At 41.6% G+C, this 21,795-nt stretch overlaps 1 protein-coding gene across 1 annotated transcript in view; it reads left to right on the forward strand.

Moving 5' to 3' along the window:
- ap1m1 (adaptor related protein complex 1 subunit mu 1) overlaps nt 1-21,795 on the forward strand; it is an 82,122-nt gene that overhangs the window by 7,198 nt on the left and 53,129 nt on the right. Inside the window, exons 2-6 of the mRNA XM_033046713.1 lie at nt 4,094-4,250; nt 8,976-9,043; nt 10,661-10,791; nt 13,664-13,811; nt 16,288-16,414. Coding sequence (XP_032902604.1) covers nt 4,094-4,250; nt 8,976-9,043; nt 10,661-10,791; nt 13,664-13,811; nt 16,288-16,414 — 631 coding nt within the window. The remainder of the gene's footprint in view (nt 1-4,093; nt 4,251-8,975; nt 9,044-10,660; nt 10,792-13,663; nt 13,812-16,287; nt 16,415-21,795) is intronic.

The raw sequence follows: 21,795 nt of genomic DNA on the forward strand, positions 1-21,795 counted from the left end.
TGTAACATCTCCTGCATTTCAAGGAGTTGTTTGCATTAGGAACATTTGGTGATGGCCTCTTTCTTAACGATACTGTAAGAAATTATCATTAACAGAATCTTTGTTCTTTCATAATTCTACAAATGTAATTTAATATTTCAAAATCTGCTGATTTTTACTAGATCTTTGTTGCCTGCTTTTTTTTTTGCGTTGAAGCCTCCAATGATTGTCTGCTTCGCTGCAAAAGGCAAAGCCAGGTCTCTCTGAATTACTGTTCGGCTGCAAAATAGGCTGCTCCTGTGGGTGAGGTGTTTTTAAAGGTTATCACACAAAGACAAGACACAACAAATTAACTTAAAAATGTTCAATATTTTACTGGAAAAACACAAGAAAATTAATCTGAATGAGATGCATTCCTTTATAGAATTGCTGGTAATTCATTTTATTATCTTGTGTAAACAGTTGTCTTTAATTTGTTGCGCATATTAATGTAATCTGCTATCCAAATTTGTGGTTAGCCTTAATTATATTAAATGCACAAGCAACCCACGCTGAGCATGGCTGTGGACTGAATATCTAGCAGAATATCATCTGTGGGAAATGTTTAAGCCCTCACCATTGTGGGTTTAAACCTGTCTTCATTGAGGCTACCTGTTTGCAGAAGCATGCTATCTGAGTACAATTTTTTTGTGTAAAAGCACCTGAGCAAATCTAAATATGAAAAGTCCAAAGCAAAATACTGTTAAAATTGGAAAAATGTTCAGAGTACTCATCAGGTCAGATGGCACCTGTGGGGATAGAAAGAGAATAAATGCTTCTGGCGAGAGGGAAAAAAACTCCATGGGTTTTGGGTTACTTTTTGTGAGATCTGATTAAGACGTAGGTCTTTAACAATGTTAAATGTCAAACTGTTCATCTGAGACAGACCTACCAGGGGAATACCATAATGGGGCAATACCTGAATGGAGTATATAACTTGGGCTTTTGTTCAACTGTGTGCTGGTCACAATACCTCTGTTGTCATTTGGACATACAGGTGCACAACCTTTTATCCGAAAGCCTTGGGACCAGACACTTTTCGTAATTCAGAATTTGTCGGCCTTCGGAATGGAAATTTTTTAGCGTAGATTTTAATGGCTGGCTCAGTGGTAGAGTGCTCGGCTCATATCCGCAAGGTCGCGAGTTTGCGCCTTGATCCCGGCAGTTACTCGGTCGCGAGTTTGAGTCTTCAATGTAGTTTTTTCTTGCAGAATAAATGTTTGTATGAAATGCAGTGTAGGAGAGGTGGACTGACTGTGTGGGCAGAACTTTGGAAGTGATTGCCCACCAGTCTAAAAAGCCGCTGTGTCTCCCTGTCCCTGGGATAGCAGGGGGGCGATCAAACAGCACAATACCCCCCTCCCCCTCCAACTCCAGAGGAATCCGCTCCCCGATGGGCCGCTACGGCGACAAGTGGCAGTTTGCCCACAGCCCGAGCTGCGCCCCCTCATCCGCCACCCCAAGAACAAGACGTACCTTGCACACCATCAGCTTCTGCCCCTACGTGTTCCTCTGGAGTTGGAGCGGGGCTCAGCTGGAGTTGCTGCTGGCTGTGGGTCTCTGGGATCTCCGTGCTTGCAGTGGGCCTGGGGGTCGATGTCCCGATGAGGGGGCGCAGCTCGGGGAACGGCTTCTGGTGGTCCTGACGTCTCCGGCCAGTTTGCAGTTTTCCTCTGGAGTTGGAACGGGGCTGGGCTGCTGCTGGCTGTGGGTCTCTGGGATCTCCGTGCTTGCAGTGGGCCTGGGGGTCGGTGTCCCGTTGGTCCTGACGTCTCCGGTGACTGGCACTGTTCTGCTGGTATCGCCGACGTGAAGACAGTGCAAAGCCCCCGCGCCGGTGCAATGAGCGGGGAGCTGGAGAGGGGAAGGAAGCAGAGGGGTGTAGGTGGGGTGAAACTGAAGGGAGCGACAATCTGCTGCTGCCTGCCCGCTGAGTTAAAAAGTTCCCACGCAAGACTCACGATACACTGTGTATCGTGAGTCTACCGTGGGAACCTTTTAACTCAGCGGGCAGGCAGCAGCAGATTGTCAATTATTAACCCTCCCGCGCAATATACCCTCACCTTCTCTTTTATGAATGGGGATTTAGTTCCCCTTTCTTCGAGGATCGACCGGAGGTTCCGCTGTCACCTCTGCGGGCCGCCCTCGGTGAACGTTTTCAAGGACCTTTCTTCAAGGACCGAAAAGATGTCCGCTATTCGAAGGTTTTCGTTATTTGGATCTTCGGATAAAAGGTTGTGCACCTGTCTACTATGAATCCAAAGAGGTCGTATGATGCTCTTCAAATATCCCAGCTCTTGGGCTAAAACAATCTATCCACTGAACCCATGCCAGGTTAACATGCCATAAGTACAGTGGGTTCCATGGTATCAATGGGAGAGATCAGTGCTGGGGAGGGGAGGAGCCAAGTAAAGTACTGGAGGAAGGCTTAATTTTAAAAGATTTACAAAGACAAGACAGGCCGGTGGGCCGAACAACAGTGGAAAAGTTATTGGAAGTGATTCTGAGTGACAGGATCTGCCAGCATTTGCAGTGTGCTGTTATATTTGCAACACATCCTTGTAGGGCACTAGTGTTGAGAATTATCGTGAAGGATGTTTTTATTGCATATCTTCACTATCATTCATGGGTTAAGAAGTCGAGGATCTAGTTGCATGAGATTTTACTGACACCACTAGATCCAGGAGTTTGGATAGGATTATGGTAAACAAGCTGGGTGTTTAGTCAGCAATTAGTAGTGTAATGTAGGTGTCCTTGTTATCCTGATGATTCATGGATGTGTGAACGACCAGGAAGACCTTTTGCAAGTGTAGGTAAATGCAGTGAATCAAGATGGTCTGGGAGGCTAGAGTTAACATGTGTCATGGCCAGCCTCTTGAAGCTCTTCACAATGGTGGATGTCAAAGCTGTTAAGGCACGCTACCTTGTATTTCTTTTACACTGGGATGATAGTAGCCAACTTAAAGGTGGCAAACTTGGAATGGAGTAGGGAGAGATTAAAGATGTACGTGAACAGTCCTGCAAGCTGGTCGGTGCAAGTCCTGAGCACGTGGCCACGGACTCGATATGGGCCAGTTGCTTTTCCTTGGGTTCAATCTAAGGAAGGCTGATTGAACATCTTCAACCAATGGTACAGAGGCACCTGAGACTGACAGGATGGATGACATTCCAATAATCCTCACTACGTATAGATCACGTATAGAATGCATCAAGCACATTTGGGAAAGATGTGTTGTTGCCAGCGAAATTGTCTGACTTCATTTTGTAGTTCATTATTACTTGCACGTTTTGCCACAACTGACAGGTGGCCATCCTGGGACTCCAGCTTAAACTGGAATCTTCGATTTGGACCTGGAAATATTTAAACATCACAAATTGGGACTATGTCAGTGGTAGTATTCCCATGCAATGTAATTATTTGTTCCATCCACCTGCTTGTGGAGCAATCTAATCAGTTTAGCTCCCCCTCCTTTCCACTAATTATTTCTCCTCCTGCCTGAGCAGTTCTCTCGTGAAAACTTTGATAGATTCTTACAGCATCATCGCCAGCAGTGATTGCTAGATCCTGATCATTCTTTCCGTACGTTTTTTTGCACCATATTTCTGCTGATCACTAAATCTGGGGGGTTTGCACATCACTTATTAAGTTGCCTTTCAAACAATTTTGCACCAAAGGAAAAGATAAATCTCAGCCTCTCATCTAATTTTACAGCTGAAATCTCCCAGACCTGAAGTTATACTAGTAAATGTTTCAGCTTTCTCTCTACAATCTTCACATTCTTCCTAAATTATAATGACCTAGTAACTGGGTTGTGGCCTAATCAGTGTTTAATAAAGGATCAGCCCGTTACCTTTTGACTTTCTAGGTGATAGAGATTGTAGTTTGGGAGGTACACTCCCTTTACTGCTTTCATCTCGTAGGACAACATGATGAATGTGCAGTAATATGTGCTTACTCTGGTGTAGAATGATTTGTGTTATCAATGGTGCTTTAGAAATAATGAAATTAACAAAGTCATGTCATTGCTTTCCAGTGCATGTCGCAATATTGGAAAATGTGTCTTTTGTTTCACAGGTCTTAATTTGTCGGAATTATCGAGGAGATGTGGAGATGTCAGAAATAGAGCACTTTATGCCCATTCTGATGGACAAAGAAGAGGAGTGTTCTCTGACACCCATCTTGTCGCATGGAGCAGTTCGATTCATGTGGATTAAGCATAACAACCTATATCGTATCCTTAAACTGTTTTGAGCATTTGTCTTAAGGATCTAAAACTAAATAACTACACATGAAGAATGTGTTGGCATTTAGCGGATGCTATCAGACGTGTCGCAACTGTTCCCAATTTTCAAGAAAACCTGTGACATGACGTTACTTGTTTTAAATTGCGGTGGGGGGGGGGTGTTCGATCCTGACTATGGGTGTTGTCTGTACGGAGTTTTACGTTCTCACTGTCATAAAGAATAGGATTAGTATTAGGCCATCAAGTCTACTCTGCCATTTAATCATAGCTGATCTATCTCCCTCCTAACCCCAATCTCCTGTCTTCTCCCCATAACCTCTGACACTTGTACTAATCAAGAATCTATCTATCTCTGCCTTAAAAATATCCACTGACAAGCCTTCTGTGGCAAAGAATTCCACAGATTGACCACCCTCTGACAAAATAAATTTCTCCTCATCTCCTTCCTAAAAGAATGTTGTTTAATTTTGAGGCTCTGACCTATTGACCACACTATTGGAAACATCCTCTCCACACCAACTCTATCGAAGCCTTTCACTATTCTACATGTTTCAATGAGGTCCCCCCCCCCCATTCTTCTAAACTCTAGCGAGTACAGGCCCAGTGCTGACAAATGCTAATCATAAGTTAGCCTGCTCATTCCTGGGATCATTCTTGTAAACCTCCTCTGGACCCTCTCCAGAGCCAGCACATCCTTCCTCGGATATGGTGCCCAAAATTGCTCACAATATTCCAAAGGTGGCCTTACCAGCACCTTATCGAGCCTCAACATTACACCCCTGTTTTTGTATACAAGCCCTCTTGGAAATAAATGGTAGCATTGAGTTTTTGCTTTCTTTACTACTTCTCTGCCCACTCTCCCAAACTGTCGAAGTCCTTCTACAGAGTCCCTGCTTTCTCTACACTACCTGCCTCTCCACCTATTTTCGTATCATCCACAAACTTTGCCACAAAGCCTTCAATCCCCTTGTCCAAATCATTAATATACCCACTGTGACTGCGTGGGTTTTCTCCGGATGCTCCGATTTCCTTCCACACTCAAGACGTACAGGTTTGTAGGTCAATTGGCTCTTGTAAAATTGTAAATTGAACCTAGGATGTAGGATAGTGTTGATGTATGGGGGTGATAGCTGGTCGGTGCAAACTCGGTGAGCCAATGGGGCTGGTTTGCACAGTAGCTCTAAAATCTCTAGTCTAAAAGCAAGCAGTACAGGAAAGGACAAATCAAAAACTATGGCTGAGGAAACCTGCACCCTGAATACTACAGGGTGATCATATATCACAGATCAGTCTGAAGTAGGCTCTCGAGCCAAAATGCTACCCATTCTTTCTCTCCAGAAATGCTGCCTGTCCTGCTGAGTTACTCCAGCATTTTGTGTTTACCTTCAATTTAAACCCGTATCTGCAGTTCTTTCCTACACACCCTGAATACTAGTTTGTAATTGCTTTATTGTGTTGTACTGTTTGTATTTGGTAACGATCAGGGTAAAAGTGACACATCCAAACATCTGTCACAGATGTATGAACTCACAATGCAGCCACATTTCAAATATAACAGTAGCTCAATATTTAAGTCAATATTGTATCTGTTGTATAATATGATTCCATGAAAATAAACAAAAGATTAGTATTGCACAGAAAATGGCTGTTCTCTCCAATTTCTTGCTCTGAATTGCATTTCGGTTCCACTTTTTTGCTCAATCTGCAATGTCAGCTCTTCAAGTATACTTCACGAGCCACACTGCTTCTCCATGGTCATGCAATATCTCTACATTCATATATTTATGCAGTTCCCTCTTGAAGCTGACATTGAAACCTGCCTCCACCAATGTAGTGCATTCCAGACTCCAATTGTACTGTAAATGACAGCAGAGGCTAGAGGTTAAAGACGTTTGCTTGCAGCAAAGAAAATGAGACAGATGTTATCTTTGCATTTGAGGATAATCCTATAACAGCGAGCAGTTTTTGGTATACACAACAGTTTAACAATCAGCCACACAGTGCTGGAGTAACTCAACGTGTCAGGCAGTATCACTGGAGAACACGGATAGGTGGCATTTTGGGTTGGGACTCTTCGGTCGGCGGAGGGGCGGGGGGTTTCCCTCCTCTCTTTCACTTTTCCTTTCCTACAATCAGTTTGAAGAAGGGTCCCAACCTAAGCATCACTATTCATGTTCTCCAGAGATGACGCCTGTCCTGTTTGTAAACCAGCATCTGTAGTTCCTTGTTTCTAGTCTAATGATCAGACTCAGTTGGCAATGCATCCTACTGTGGCCTATGTCCATTTAAGTCTTGAAGGACTTGGGGTGGAGGATTTAAAGGGGTCAATAAGAGAGCAACCAAGGTACGTGCAGTGGGTGGACCGCTTTGCGTGCATTTTTGAAAAATGATGTGGATGAAGAAACAAGACCACATATCTAAATTCTTTTGGCAATATGAAGTTAAAAGTTAAACAAATTGTATAGCCAGGATCAAAATGTTGAAAACAATATTGAAGGATTAGGTGAAAGGGCAAAAATGTGCCTGATGGTGTTCAGCCTGAGTATGAGATCATCCACAGTGGACATGATGCAAGGAGTAGGGTAGTTTTTAAGAGATGTGAACTTTGCTGCAGGGAACTGACAGTCAAAAAGCTGAGTGGATGAGTATGGTGGACAGAAAAAAGTTAATGGGCAAATGCAGTGTTGATCTTTATTTCAAGAGGATGGGGATTACATTCTGTGTCCATTGCAGAGGAAGAAATTATATTCCATTTTCTAATTGTCTGTCTCCATATGAAGCACGGCCTTTAATTCTGGGTAACACATCCAATAAATAATTTATTGTCCTTTGAGGGGTACAGTGCAAACCTGCCAGCTTGTTATTGAGCCTGATATAATAAAGAAAAACACACAATGCTGGAGTAACTTGGCATTGCTGGATAACATGGATAGGTGACCTTTTGGGTCTGGACCCTTCATCAGACTGATTGTTGGGGGGTGGGGAAAGAAAGCTGGGAAACAGGAGGGGCAGGACAAAACATGGTTGGTAATAGGTGAACACAGGTGGGGAGGAGGAGGGGGGGGGGGAGGTTCTTGACAAAGGCAAGGGATGAAAAAGCAGATGTAAGACTGAAAATGAGAGTTGTGAATTGTCAAGCTCGGGGATAGAAAAGTTGTGAAATTTATGCCTTTTGTATAAATCAGCATCTGCAGTTATTTGTTCTTGGATAATAAAGTTGCTTTGTCAGTGTTTGCATTCTCTTGATTGTTCAATTCAGCATGCCATTCATCAGTACCCCAGTTATTGCCAAAATGTGTTTAATGAAGTTGCATCATAGAAACATTGAAAATAAGTGCAGGAGTAGGCCATTCGGCCCTTCGAGCCAGAACTGCCATTCAATATGATCATGTCTGATCATCCAAAATCAGTACCCCGTTATGGCTTTTCCCCCCATATCCCTTGATTCCCTTAGTGCTCAGAGCCAAATCTAACTCTCTCATGGTTTTTTTGCATTCGTGATTAATGACTTCACCATATTGGTGGTGGAGGGGGGGGGGGGGGGCTGTGTTCTTGTACCCATTTTATAATTGTATCCTTTTGGTTTATAGTGCCTCATCTCATTCTCCCCACAAAATAATAATTATTTAGCATTTATCTGCATAGAATTTCATGTCACCAATCTGCCTATTCTAACAGCTTGTTTCATTGATGTTGCTAACAATTGTCCTCGCTGTGTCTTCATTTTAATCATCTGTAAAATTGGAAATGATATCCTCTATTTAAATCAAATTATTAAAATATACTAAGAACAGCTGTGGTCCTAATCCCCAATCTTTGGGGAACTAACTGCATGATGGAACTAACTAATCCTCCAGTCCGATTATCTTCTCTTTCCTGATAATTAACCAATTGTTCTATTCATGTGGCTGTATTGCACTTTGAAACTCCATGTATCCTCGTTGATGAAATGAATGCAGGTAAAATGAAGGTATGCTGGATCATTATGAAAGGAAAACAATTTGTTTTTTAGGAATATAGTTGCACAAATTTAGGATTTTATTAAGTACATTCACGAGCCAGAGTGGGGTTTGCAACAAGGTTTCAGTTTCAAGACACTGATGTTGGCTATTTTTTCAAGATTTATTTACTTAACAGGTTTTAAACTTCCTTTAAACTGCAATTGAAGCTCATGATTCTTGAACGATAATTCGGGCCTCGAGGTTACCACAGCAGGAACAGCCATGCATTATATTAACTATTTTCAACAAACAATGGAAGCTCTTATTGCTTTTGGCCAGGCCTTTATAAATAATATCTATCAACACTCTTGCACGTACTACGTCAGTGATAGCCACATCTGTTACCCAACTCTCAATTATCCATTTTCTGGATTATTTCTTCCAGTGTTGGGAGATTTTAACTGTCAGATATCCTATTGTTTGCCTCTTGGCACCATCAGTCTCATAGTTGGAGAACTATCTTTCATGATTGGACAACATCACAACCTAACATAGTTCATGTTTGCCATAGATATTGTATTTCGTAATGCCAGTAGCCTTCTACCACTGACCAAACAGCGACCTACATCAGTCTTCAGTATGATTGTTGCTTGTAGTTCCATGGTATATTTAATAAATTAGATTCAGGGGAAACCGGACTCCCTACAGTTGTGTGTTCCTAAGAATTTATAGCTTGCCACTTTTTAACAGGTTGACCTTAATATCTGTGCAGTTGTCGCAACCTCCAAGAAGAATGCATGCGTGTCGCTGGTGTTTGCCTTCCTGTATAAGGTGGTTCAGGTAAGAACATTAGCTTTCTTCTTTTCCCACAGCCTCATTTCCAGGTTCAGTGATTTATTTCCTGTCTTTAATCCTGCGGTTTTCCTATCTCTGTGCTGAATACCTCAACAAAGTTGCTTCTGAGGTTGACTAGCTCATTAGAGGTAGGTAGTTCTCCTCCATCAGATTTGATAGGTTATTCTGATAGGCATTGCCTTTGCAGCTGAAGACCATTGGTCATGAATGCATGTGACATCATCCAGATACTTGACAGCACAACCAAGGGTGGTGTGTGAGAAAGAAAAAAAAAACGTTTGCATTTCCATATGCCATTAATGGTGTAATTTCAAAGCAGTTATAGAGTCATACAACGTGGACCCAGGCCCTTTGGCCCAACTTGCCCATCACCAACCAGCATGTCCCATCTACACTAGTCGAACCTGCCTATGTTTGACCCATATCCCTCTAAACCTGTCCTATCCATGTAACTGTCTAAATGTTTCTTAAAGGTTGTGATAATACCTGCCTCAACTACCTCCTCTGGCAGCTTGTTCCATCACCCTTTGTGTGAAAATGTTATTACTCAGGTTCCTATTAAATCTTTCCCCCCTCACCTTAAACCTATGTTCCCCTACTCTGGGCAAGAAACTGTGCATCTACCCAATCTATAACTCATATTATCATGAAGACTAGTACAGTTAATGAACCTCTTATAGTCACTTCTGTTAAACAAGCTTTCACAGAGACCAAGGTGATAACACACCAAAAAATAATTCCCCTGTTACAAATGGGACTGTGGGATCTTTTGTATCCACCTGATAAACCAGATAGTCTAGCTGTGCAATTCCATCCAAAAGATGGTACTTGCGGCAGTGCAGCACTGCCTTAATAGTGCACTGGGGTATCATATAATTTTGTGCTCTGTCTTTGGAGTGGGACTTTGAAATGGCCCCTTCAGCTTAACCTCCCCAAGTGCCTATCTACATCAGTCCAATTTAGCTACGTTTGACCAATATCCCTCTAAACGCCTTCCATCTATGCACCTGATCAAATGTATATAAAATGTTGTTATTGGCCTACCTCAACTACTACTTGATCTACATAGCATTCTCTGTTCCCCTCTCATCTTAAGCCTATGCCTTCTCATTCCTGATTCGCCAACGTGGAGGGGAGGGGAGCAAAATAACTTTGCATTTATCCACAACATCTGACACGACAGTCCATTGATCACTGATAGCTTGACTTTACCTTATCTACTTTTAAAGTCATAGTGGAGTGTGGAAGCAGGTCCTTCGGCCTAAAAGGTCCACACCGATCAACATGTCCCATCTGCACTAGTGTCACTTGCCTGCATTTGGCCCACATCCTCTAAACCTGTCCTATCCATGTACCTGTCTAATTGCTTCTTAAACGCTGTGATAGTCCCTGCCTTAACTGCTTAAGTCACAGCTTTCTTCCTTTTTTTGGTAAGAGCAGTCTTGTTTCCTACCTGTGGAGGATTAGAAACTTTAGCTTATGAAAATGCATTGCTTTTGGTTCCTCCCATTCTGAAGACCTCCAGCCTTACCATTATCTTGAGGCCAGCAGCTGAAAGAGACATGAATTGCCTTTAATATCTCTGTCCTCTTTACTTTTCAGGTATTTTCTGAGTATTTTAAAGAACTAGAAGAAGAAAGTATTCGTGATAATTTTGTTATAATTTATGAGCTACTCGATGAGTTAATGGACTTCGGTTACCCGCAGACGACAGACAGCAAGATCTTACAAGAGTAAGTAGGAGGCGTTGCAATAAAATAGTGCTAGAGGGTAAACAATACCAGCCAAATATTTCCAGTAATGCCAATACTTGTTTTATCAGAGGGTTGGTGATTACTATGTGACTAGCTAGCGGATTCTCATTTTACTCCTCCCACTCTGTCACATCTCTGTGCTCCGCTTCCCAGAAGTTTCACGTGAATGGTGTAAGAAAGCAGGGGTAAAGCATTAGAATGGGATGAAGAGGTTACATGAAGGGACTGTGGCCATATTCATTATAATTCGGGAGAATGAATAAATTAGCCCTCTATCCCGCATTTTGACCAAAATGAGAGAATGTCCCATGAAAAAAATAATGTAAAGGCTTGCATGGAATGGCAGTTTAAGGTCAACGTCTCCTTGCTGAAGAGTTCCAAACTCGGGGGATCATATTCTCAGGACATTTAGCACTGAGCTGAGGAAAGATTTGCATGGAATCATGAGAATCTTTTGAATTCTGCATCACCGAGGTGTTGATTCTCAGGAGCAGAGCTAATTCAAAGCTAAGAGCCTTTTTGATACAGGACACGAAAAGAAATGGGAATGATTATTGAGCATACAGCTGAACAATGAAGCTGGCCTGCTATTTTTCCATTTTCCTGTAGCTGACAGATGAGCTGTGCCAGAAAGTGTCATGTAATAGGAAAATTGTAATTGGAAAACCTTGATGTGTAACAGATCCTTCTGACTTGTTTCCACGAATAACCTGGCAAGGAGGCTCAATGTGGAATGTTTTAAAGGAAGAAAGTGCTTTCCTGTTTTCACTTCCCAGAATGCCAATGAAACCAGATGTTGTTAAACAATTTCAGCTTATTTTGATCTCCTTACTCTAATTTCTATTCCTCTATTGATGTTTTGGTTGTTGCTAATATTAAAATGACCATTTTATTTGATGATTAAGCCTTTTCTAAAACAAGTTGCTGCTTGCCAATGAAAATAAATATGAATGAAATGCAGGAATTTATTTCCCATTATATAGTGCTGTTATGGAATAATTATTTGGCTGCCGTTCACATCTGACTGTTTTGCAGTATATTTTGCTGAGACCACCCAGATAGACAGAACTGAATTGTTCAAGGGCCCATTAATAATGGGGATTTTGGCCTTCCATTGTGATAAGCTCAGATCATAGCCTGGGTGATTCAAAGAACAATTCACTTCACTCCACTTGGCCAGAGTGGCTCTGAGAAGTTAAATCATAGAAGCTGAGTGGTTTGGAGGATTGCAGTCCCATCCAGCCATATATTAAGATTGAGCTCATCCATGCAGGATTTGAATTATCACAGCACACAAGGCAATGCTCTCAGCAAAGCTGTTGTATTTGTCATAAGTTACTTCTATGAACTGGAAACATGCTACATAGGGTAAAAACATTAATAGTTCCTCTGGCTTCACAATTTGCAACTCTTCGACCCACCTGTCTCGTATTATCTGCTGTACTCACTGGTCTTGGTTCCAACCATCTGTCTATCAACTCCCCCTCACCTGGATCCACCTATTATCTGCCAGGCTTTGTCCTTTTAATCCTCTCTTCCAGCCTTCTTCCACCCCACTCTACAAACAGACTGAAGAAGGGTCCCAACCCAAACCATCACCTATCCATTTTCTCCAGAAATGCTGCCTGACCTGTTAGGAAGAATGTGAAGGCCTTGGAGGGGAATGCAGAAAATCTTTACTGGAATGATTCTGGGGATGAGTGATTTGTGTTACTGGGAAGATGATAGAGAATCGAGGGTTGTTCTCCTTGGAAGATAAGAAGGTCAAGGGGAGATGTACAATGAACGCTCATAATAGTGGGGATATGTTGCCAATGATGGAAGAGGCCAGACCCAATTGACAAAAATATTAAGGCAACATATGGAAAAATACTTTCATAGAAAATGGATACAAGTAGCTGCAGACGCTGGTTTACAAAAAAAGACCCAAACTGCTGGAGTAAGCGGGTCAGGCAGCATCATTGGAGAGCATGAACAGATGATGTTTGGGGTCGGGACCCTTCTTCGTTCTGATTGTGGAGAGGAGGGGGCAAGGAAAGAAAGCTGGAAGAGAGGAGGGACAGGTGAAAGTGATTGTGTTCTGGAATGCAGCATTCTCAGGTCAGGTTGGGGGGAGTTCCCCTCCTCCATGAGTACCATGTAATCCCATGCTACCTGCTCCATGGTGGGATAGTCAGCGACTAAACCGTCTCCCCCACCTGGTCGGCCAGTTGAGGAGGGGTCTGTGGACCTTCAGCAGGACCAATAATAAGACCTGTCAAAGGGCGGATGAGCTTCTAGCAAGCCAACAACCATCCACACTTCAATAGATGTTAAGATCACTGTCGTACGTAGCATTGTAAGGAATGATGATAAAGCACACACACCAAAATCCTATTCTTCCAGTGATGGAAGTCTGCAGGAACTGGAGGTCAGAGATGTGTGGTGTGTCCCTCACCGTTCCCGTTGGAAACCAGCACCACTGCGTCGCTAATGTTTTCAATTATGATGAATGAATGAATGAATGAAGCATTGAACAGTGTGATGTAGCCTTAGTCAATGATGCTGTAATGGGGAATTGGATCATTAATTGCAAGACAAACTTGTAAGACCATAAGAAAAGGGACCAGCTGCATTATACTTGCAAAGATCCAGCACAGCATCAAGAGACAAAATAACCTTTTTGGCTTATCTATCCATGGTCTGGCTGTATAATTTTCCACCCTTGCACCTACCAAGTAGCGGCACAATTTCAGCATCCTAGGTTTTGACGGATGGGTTAGCTGCATTCCTGATCTACAGATTGCACATTTAAATTTCTTCTAGTCTATCTAAATTGATCAGCTCCAACCTTTCTTCATTCTATTCCCAGGTACATCACTCAAGAAGGTCATAAGCTGGACACTGGGGCGCCCCGCCCACCAGCCACTGTTACCAATGCAGTGTCTTGGAGATCAGAGGGAATTAAGTATCGTAAAAATGAAGTGTTTCTTGATGTTATTGAATCTGTCAACCTACTGGTGAGTTATTGTAAATAGACCCCTGTTAGCATGGAGATGTTGCCATTAATGCACGCCTCCCTTTTCTTTCCTCCTAAAATAATCTCATGAGCAGCATCACTGAGGAATAGAAATCCTTTTGTCTTCAGTAAATATCATTAGCATATAATCAAAACCACTGTAAAGTTTCCGGAAGGGTTGTATGGCAGTGTTGTGGTTGGGCTACTGGGCTAGCAACCTGAGTTCTGGACTACTGTTTCAGACACACCACTTCAGAAGCTACTGTGGCAGCTGGAGAATTTAAAACCAAGCGATTAGATAAATCAAACTTTAAAAAAAATCTATAGTAAAGGTAATCATAAAACTACTGAATGTTATTTGAACAAAAATCTCTAGTTCACTAAGCTCCTCTGGGGAAGTTCATCTCTGATTCAAATCTAGAATGACACTTGTGATTAAGTGTAATTCTAGATTGTCGATGCAGTTGACTTAATTGCCTCCTCAATTCGTGGGTAGTTAGGGATGGGTGAGAAATGCTGGCATTTCATCCTGTATCTCTAAACTAAACTATGTGCAAATGTCATCCATGATTGTGTGCCTCAGAACAGCTCCAATGCCATCTATATTTTTGCCAGGTGAAGCAGTGGTGCTGATGAGTCAGCGTACAGCGAAGAGGGGGGGGGAACACCTGGTTGAATGGTGTTGCAACACAGTTGGGAGACCCTATGCTGTTTTTTATCGATGGGTTGGTGGTGGAAAGAGTTCAAGTTTCAAATTCCTAGGAATTTTGTATGACCTGTCCTGGGCCCAGCACATGGATGCAATCATGAAGAATTTGCGCCGCGCCTCTACTTTCTTAGAGGTTTTAAGAGATTTGGAATGTCTCAATACTCCTACTGTTTTTATAATTACACACAAGTTTACTCTCAAAATCAATTTTCTCCCTTGTGTTTTTTAATCCTTTATTGCTGGATCCTAAAATGTTCTTATCTTCTTACTTGCCGCCAGCCATGCTGCATGCACTACTTTTCAAGTTAATATTGTCAACACCTTGTGTTCCCTCTATCTAATTGGGATGAATTCCTTCTCAGCTGTTTGATTATCTGCCAAGGTTCGTTTACTGACCTGTCTCTCAGCTTATTTTCTCAGTCCACCTTGGACAATTCCATCCTCATTCTATTCTAATTGTCCTTGTATAAGTTGAAGATGGTGGTTTTAGTTCTGTGGTGTTCACCATCAAATGACATCTAGAATTTTATCATTTTGTGTTCACTACCTCTGACAGGATCTTCAAGCATAAGATCTCCGGCCCTTCCCCGCTACTTATGAGTGAATCCAAAATAGCCCGTTCTTGCCTTTCTAAACAATGATGCACTCCAAGGCTTTCTGCACTACCTTTGCAAGTTTGGTTTGTTAGTCAATATATAGATTAAAATTTCCTGTGGCAATTGCAGTTCTCTTCAAACATACCCAATATATTTCCCCATATATGCTCCATCTTATCGAGTAATTATACTTTGGGGACCTAGACATCACTCCCACCCATGTCTACTTTTCCTTGCTATTCCTGATTTCAACCAAAATCTGTCTTACTATCCACAGCCTCTGTCATAACTCAACACCACGCTGCCTTTCTTGATTAAATATGCCACTCCCTTTCTCCTTTGTCCTGATCTTTTGGGACACGGTACAGCATGACATATTGAGCACCTGGTCTTGGTCACCTTGCAACCATGACTCTGTAATGGCTAATGGATATTACTTGCATTTTGTTATCAGTGTTGTCCATCATTAGTCTTATTGCAAAGGCTGTATGCAGTCAGATAACGACAGTTAAGCTTTGTTTTTTGCTCTGTGCTGCATATGAGACTTTGTTAATTTGCCCTTCACTCTCCTGTGCCACCACTCTCTCACTTTTCTTGATTTATTAAGCATCTCATTCTTTCAACACTTCCCCCACTTTATGTGATGTCTAGAACGTTAGTGGAGTGGCAGACGAAGATGGCGTCTTATTGATGAATTATATATATGCTCCTGTAGTGATTTCTGTAGTGGATTAGTGCAAATGGTACTTTAACTCTCACTTCTGGTTTGATTTTGTCCCATGCTTACTGTACGAAAGTACAAGCTGCAAGAATCATTGGTGAGCTTGGATTCTTTCCATCTAGTCATTAATCAGTGAATCCTCCTTATAAATGTGTAATTTCATCCAGAGGGGGTGTATGCTGGCAATAAAGTTTTCATCCTGGAGAAGCTGGAATTCAGCAGAGCTTGCAGTAGTGATTAACCCTGAAGTGAACGCTTGGGAATTATTAATGTTCCTTAACACAAATTTTATGAAAATAAACATTTTAGAATATTTGAAAAATGTATTCAGCAACTCACTTTTCCTGATTGTATTGTGACAGGTAGTCAGTTATTAAATGCACTTTGTTTGAAGTGGAGACTCATGCAAACTATTCCAAAGTCAACATCATCTTCCTTGCTCCCAATCTAGGTCAGTGCTAATGGAAATGTATTACGTAGTGAAATAGTGGGCTCCATCAAAATGCGAGTGTTCCTATCAGGAATGCCAGAGCTGAGACTCGGATTAAATGACAAAGTATTGTTTGAGAATACGGGCCGTAAGTATTCTTAATTTTCTATGCAAATTACTAACCAGTCATTAGCATTTGGTTGACTTTTTGTATCAACCGAAATAACATTAAGCTCTGTGTCAAGGTACAATACGAATTTGGTGATAGTGAAGCCCGAGTTATTTCATGCTGAGATGCTTTGTCTTTTGAATAAAAAGTATTTTGTGTGGAACTAGCCAGCAGCTTGATGATGAAATTTAAAGAAAGTGAAGAAGTGAAGTCACCTGAAGCTCTGGGGAAATATTAAAGTCACAGCGGAATTTTGGAAGAAGAGGAATTACATCAGTTTTCTGACCAAAATTTATATCCATTTAAAAAAACATAGTAGATCTATGCTAATTGTGGCTGTGTTTCAGTATTCTTACAAGATTGAATGCAGAAGTATTTCATCAGTTGCGAAAGGTTTGTGCTTTCCCAATGACCTATTCTCTTTATGACACATTTAATGTGGATGTTTGTGATGTTATTCACTTTTAACTTCACATCTCTTTAAATGCATTGGTGTGTTAGGAACAATAGAGGACTAAAAAGACTCCAGAGTTGAGTCCATATAAATAGATTATTAAATTGTTTGCAGAGAAAATAACCAGCAAAATTATTAATGGAAGGTTGTCCATTTCTAGTGAATTGGAATATAAAGTGGACTGAAGCTATGCTGCAACAATGCAAAGTCCCGGCTTCAGAATATTTGTAGTACAATGTACAGTTTTGGCTATCATGTCTTCATAAACGGTTTTTGGCCTTGAAAATAGGCAGTGTGTATTTACCCAAATTATACATACACTGTAAAATTGCATGGAGAGTTTACATAAACAAGGGATGATTTGTTGTGAATTTAAGTTTATCGGAGTAATGCTTATGCAACTCTATCTCACTGAATGCTGATAAAAAGGGTTTAAAGGCTGATTTCGGCTGCTGTGATCATTTTTTTTTGTTTTTTGTTCATAAGTATCTTGCTGCTCATTTATTCAAAGGGTTGGAGTGAATTAAAGCTATCTGATCCACTGCTCTTGATGTCAGGTTGGACAACTTTGCAGCACGCTGGCGCAGCAGTAGAATTGCCTCACTGCGCCAGAGACCCAGTTTCAACCTGACTACAGATGCTGTGTGTATGGAGTTTGTACGTTCTCCCTGTGACCACGTGGGTTTTCTCTGGGTTCTCTTGGTTTCCTCCCACTCTCTAAACATGTACAGGTCTGTAGGTTATTTGGCTTGATAAAATTGTAAATTGTCCCTTGTAGGATAGTGTTTGCGTGCGGGTGATCACTAGTCGGCACTGATTTGGTAGGCTGAAGGGCCTGTTTCTACACTCTATCTCTAAACTAAACTATACTATAAACTTGCTCATCTTTCAGTGGAGGGAAAGAAGATGGATGGACAGTTGGGATAACGTAGGAATTGTTGAGTCGCAACTAGATAGTGATCTGATTGTAGAGTAGGACATTGAATGGGAAGTAACAAGGAGGAAATAAAAGGATAAAGGGAGCATGGGATGTCTGAAAATTAAAGTAATGAATATAAGCAGAGAAGGGCGCAAATTAATGTGGCAAGGTTGTAGTGAGAAGGCCAGAGAAACGGCACACAGCTGAGATGGAGGCAGAAGCTGGTTCTCTTCTGTCAGCGTTCCTGCTTTAGTGATATTCAGTTATGTGCAGGGCAAGTGTTTCTGAAGAAGGGTCTCGACCCAAAACGTCACCTATTCCTTCGCTCCTTAGATGCTGCCTCACCTGCTGAGTTTCTCCCGCATTTTTGTCTACCTTTGACCTAGATTGGATTATGTTTGAGCGAGAGAAATGACCATGGGCCTCGCCAATCCTTTTGGTCAAATGAAAATGATTGTATTCTAGAATTACATCATAGTCAGAGTTATTTACAGCTGATCGAAACGATTTCTAGTATGGTTAAGAAGGAACTGCAGATGCTGGAAAATCGAAGGTGGACAAAAATGCTGGAGAAACTCAGCAGATGAGGCAGCATCTATGGAGCGAAGGAAATGGGCGACGTTTGGTTGTGTGTTAATGTAGAAAATGCAGCGGCTGCTTTGCACATGGCAAGATCCCATATATATTACAGTAGTGAAGCGACTATTTGGCTTGTCTTTGCTGAGTGCGCTCTTTGGAAGAGCTGTCCAGTTTTGTTCCGTGCCCCATCTTTTCCCAAAAACTACAAATAATTATTTGAATAAATATCCAATTGCCTTTTGAAGGTTCCAATTGAATCTGATTGAACCATTCTTTATACAGAATTTGGCCTGCCTGCTCTAAATCTTTTTTTAACATCTGTCTTGGACCTTCTCTTCTTTTCCTGTGTTGCAAAGAGAACAATCTGAACCCCTCCAATATATCCAGCTAATTAAGACCGGGATTGCTGGTAATTTGCCTTTGTGCGCACTCTCTGGTTTTAATACCCGTGCCAATGTATGCTCAGAACGGCAATATTTTTGCACCTAACCAGATTTTCGAATGTTCCCTATATACAAAGCCAAGCATACAATGCAGTTAACTGCCTCCTTTACCTCTTCTCACACCTTTAACGTTTTGAGAATATGCACTCCCAAGTGCCACAGTGCCTGTATCTATCTCAGATTGTTACTATTTAGATGTTACTGCCCCTCTGTTATCCTATTGTGTCACTCCAATTATCTGCAATAAATTTCATATGTTCATTTTGCAATCTGAGACCTGCTTGGAGCCATCTGCTTTGTTCATGATTACTACATGACCACGTAATGCATTGTTTGTAATCTTTGAAATTGTGGTCCTTTTGCAAGTCCAGATCATTTACGGTGCCAAAGACCAATCATTTATTTATATGCCTCTGTACTCCACAATTTGAGATTTGTAATAGAAAAAAACTCACATGTGGTTAAAGTGCACATTGTCAGATTTTATTTAAGGGTATTTTTGTACATTTTGGTTTCACCATGTAGAAATTACAGCAGTGTTTATACATAGTTCCCCCAGTTCAGGGCACCATAATGTTTGGGACATAGCAATGTCATGTAAATGAAAGTAGTCATGTTCAGTATTTTGTTGCATGTCCTTTGCATGCAACGACTGCTTGAAGTCTGCGATTCATGGACATCACCAGTTGCTGGGTGTCTTGTTTTAGTGATGCTCTGCCAGGCCTGTATTGCAGCCATCTTTAGCTTATGCTTGTTTTGGGGGCTAGTCCCTTTCAGTTTTTTCTTCAGCATATAAAAGGCATGCTCAATTGGGTTCAGATCAGGTGATTGACTTGGCCGCTCAAGAATTGACAATTTTTTAGCTTTGAAAAGCTCCTTTGTTGCTTTAGCAGTATGTTTGGGATCATTGTCTTGCTGTAGAATGAACTGCTGGCCATTGAGTTTTGAGGCATTTGTTTGAACTTGAGCAGATAGGATGTGTCTATATACTTCAGAATTCATTATGCTACTACCATCAGCAGTTGTATCATCAATAAAGATAAGTGAGCCAGTACCTTCAGCAGCCATACATGCCCAGGTCATAACACCCCCACCACCGTGTTTCACAGATGAGGTGGTATGCTTTGGATCTTGGGCTGTTCCTTCTCTCCTCCATACTTTCCTCCATATGTTAATCTGCGTCTCATCTGTCCACAAGACCTTTTTTCCAGTACTGTGCTTGCTCTTTTAAGTACTTCTTGGCAAACTGTAAACTATTTTTGCATCTAACCAGTGGTTTGCATCTTGCAATGTAGCCTCTGTATTTCTGTTCATGAAGTCCTCTGTGGACAATGGTCATTGCCAAATCCACACCTGACTCCTGAAGAGTGTTTCTGATCTGTCCAACAGGTGTTTGGGGATTTTTCTTTAATATAGAGATAATTATTCTGTCATCAGCTGTGGAGGTCTTCCTTGGCCTGCCAGTCCCTTTGCGATTAGTAAGCTCACCAGTTCTCTCTTTCCTCTTAATGATGTTCCAAACAGTTGATTTTGGTAAGCCTAAGGTTTGACTGATATCTCTAACAGTTTTATTCTTGTTTCTCAGTCTCATAATGGATTATTTGACTTTCATTGGCACAACTTTGGTCCTCGTGTTGATAACCAGCAATAAAAGTTTCCAAAGCTGATGGAAAGACTGGAGGAAAGACTGGGTGCTGAGAGGTCTCTTAAACCTGCATTAGGGAGGCAATTAAATACACCAGAGCAATTACAAACACCTATTAAGCCATGTGATCCAAACATTATGGTGCCCAGAAATGGGGGGGGACAATGCATAAACACAGCTGTAATTTCTACATGGTGAAACCAAAATGTATTAAAAAAGCCTTTATTAAAATCTGACAATGTGCACTTTAACCACATGTGATTTTTTTTTCTATTACAAATCTCAAATTGTGGAGTACAGAGGCAAATAATTAAATGATAATAATTAAATGTCCCAAACATTACGGAGGGCACTGTATATACAGCAAACAGCAGAGATCCTAATTCCCACTGCATAGTTTGTTTCTCCTGTCACTGAAGCATCTGTTCACTGTTGCTGTCTGTCTCCTATTTCTTGGCCAAGTACACACCCAGCTGTCACTTCCAATTTCTGAAAAATTATCAGATAATTTGTTTGTAAAGTTTTTGTGGATAAATCTTGGCCAGGATACTGTGGAGATCTTCCTCCCCTGCTCTTAAGGCATCATATATCACAATTTATCAAAAATTTGGATGGGATTGTACAAGGCACGATTAGCAAGTTTTCAGATGACATTAAAATGGGCGGCACTGTAGAAGGTTATCAAATATTGCAGCAGGATCTAGATCAGTTGGTCAGGTGGGCTGATGTGTGGTTAATGAAGCTGAATACAGATAAGTGCAAGGTGTTGCATTTTGGTAAGCCAAACCACGGCAGGACCTTTAGTGTGAATTTAGTGGGAAGTGTTGTAGAGCGGAGGGGTTTAGGAGTGCAGGTACATGGTTCCTTGAAAATGGTGTCACAGATAGATGAGGTGGTCGCGAAGATTTTTGGCACATTGGCCTTCCATCAGTATTGATATAGAAGTTGGGAGGTTATGTTACGGTTGTACAATACATTGGTGAAGCCACATTTGGAGTATTGTGTTAGATTTGGTTATCCAGTTATAGGAAAGATGGTGTTAAGCTGGAAAGGGAGCAGAGAAGATTTACGAAGATGTTGCCAGACTCGAGGGCCTGAGCTGAAGGGCAAGGTTGAGCAGGCTTTATTCCTTGGAGTGCATGAGGATGAGGGGTGTTCTTGGAGGTGTATAAGATCATGAGGGGATTAGATAAGGTAAATGCACAGAGTCATTTATCCAGAGTAAAGGAATCAAGAACCAAAGGGCATATGTTTATGGTGAAGGGAAATGGGCAGGGGGGGGGGGGGAGATTTAATAGGAACCTGGACGGGCAAGTTTTA

Source organism: Amblyraja radiata, chromosome 29, assembly GCF_010909765.2.
Source record: "Amblyraja radiata isolate CabotCenter1 chromosome 29, sAmbRad1.1.pri, whole genome shotgun sequence".
In the NCBI taxonomy this organism is placed as follows: domain Eukaryota; kingdom Metazoa; phylum Chordata; class Chondrichthyes; order Rajiformes; family Rajidae; genus Amblyraja; species Amblyraja radiata.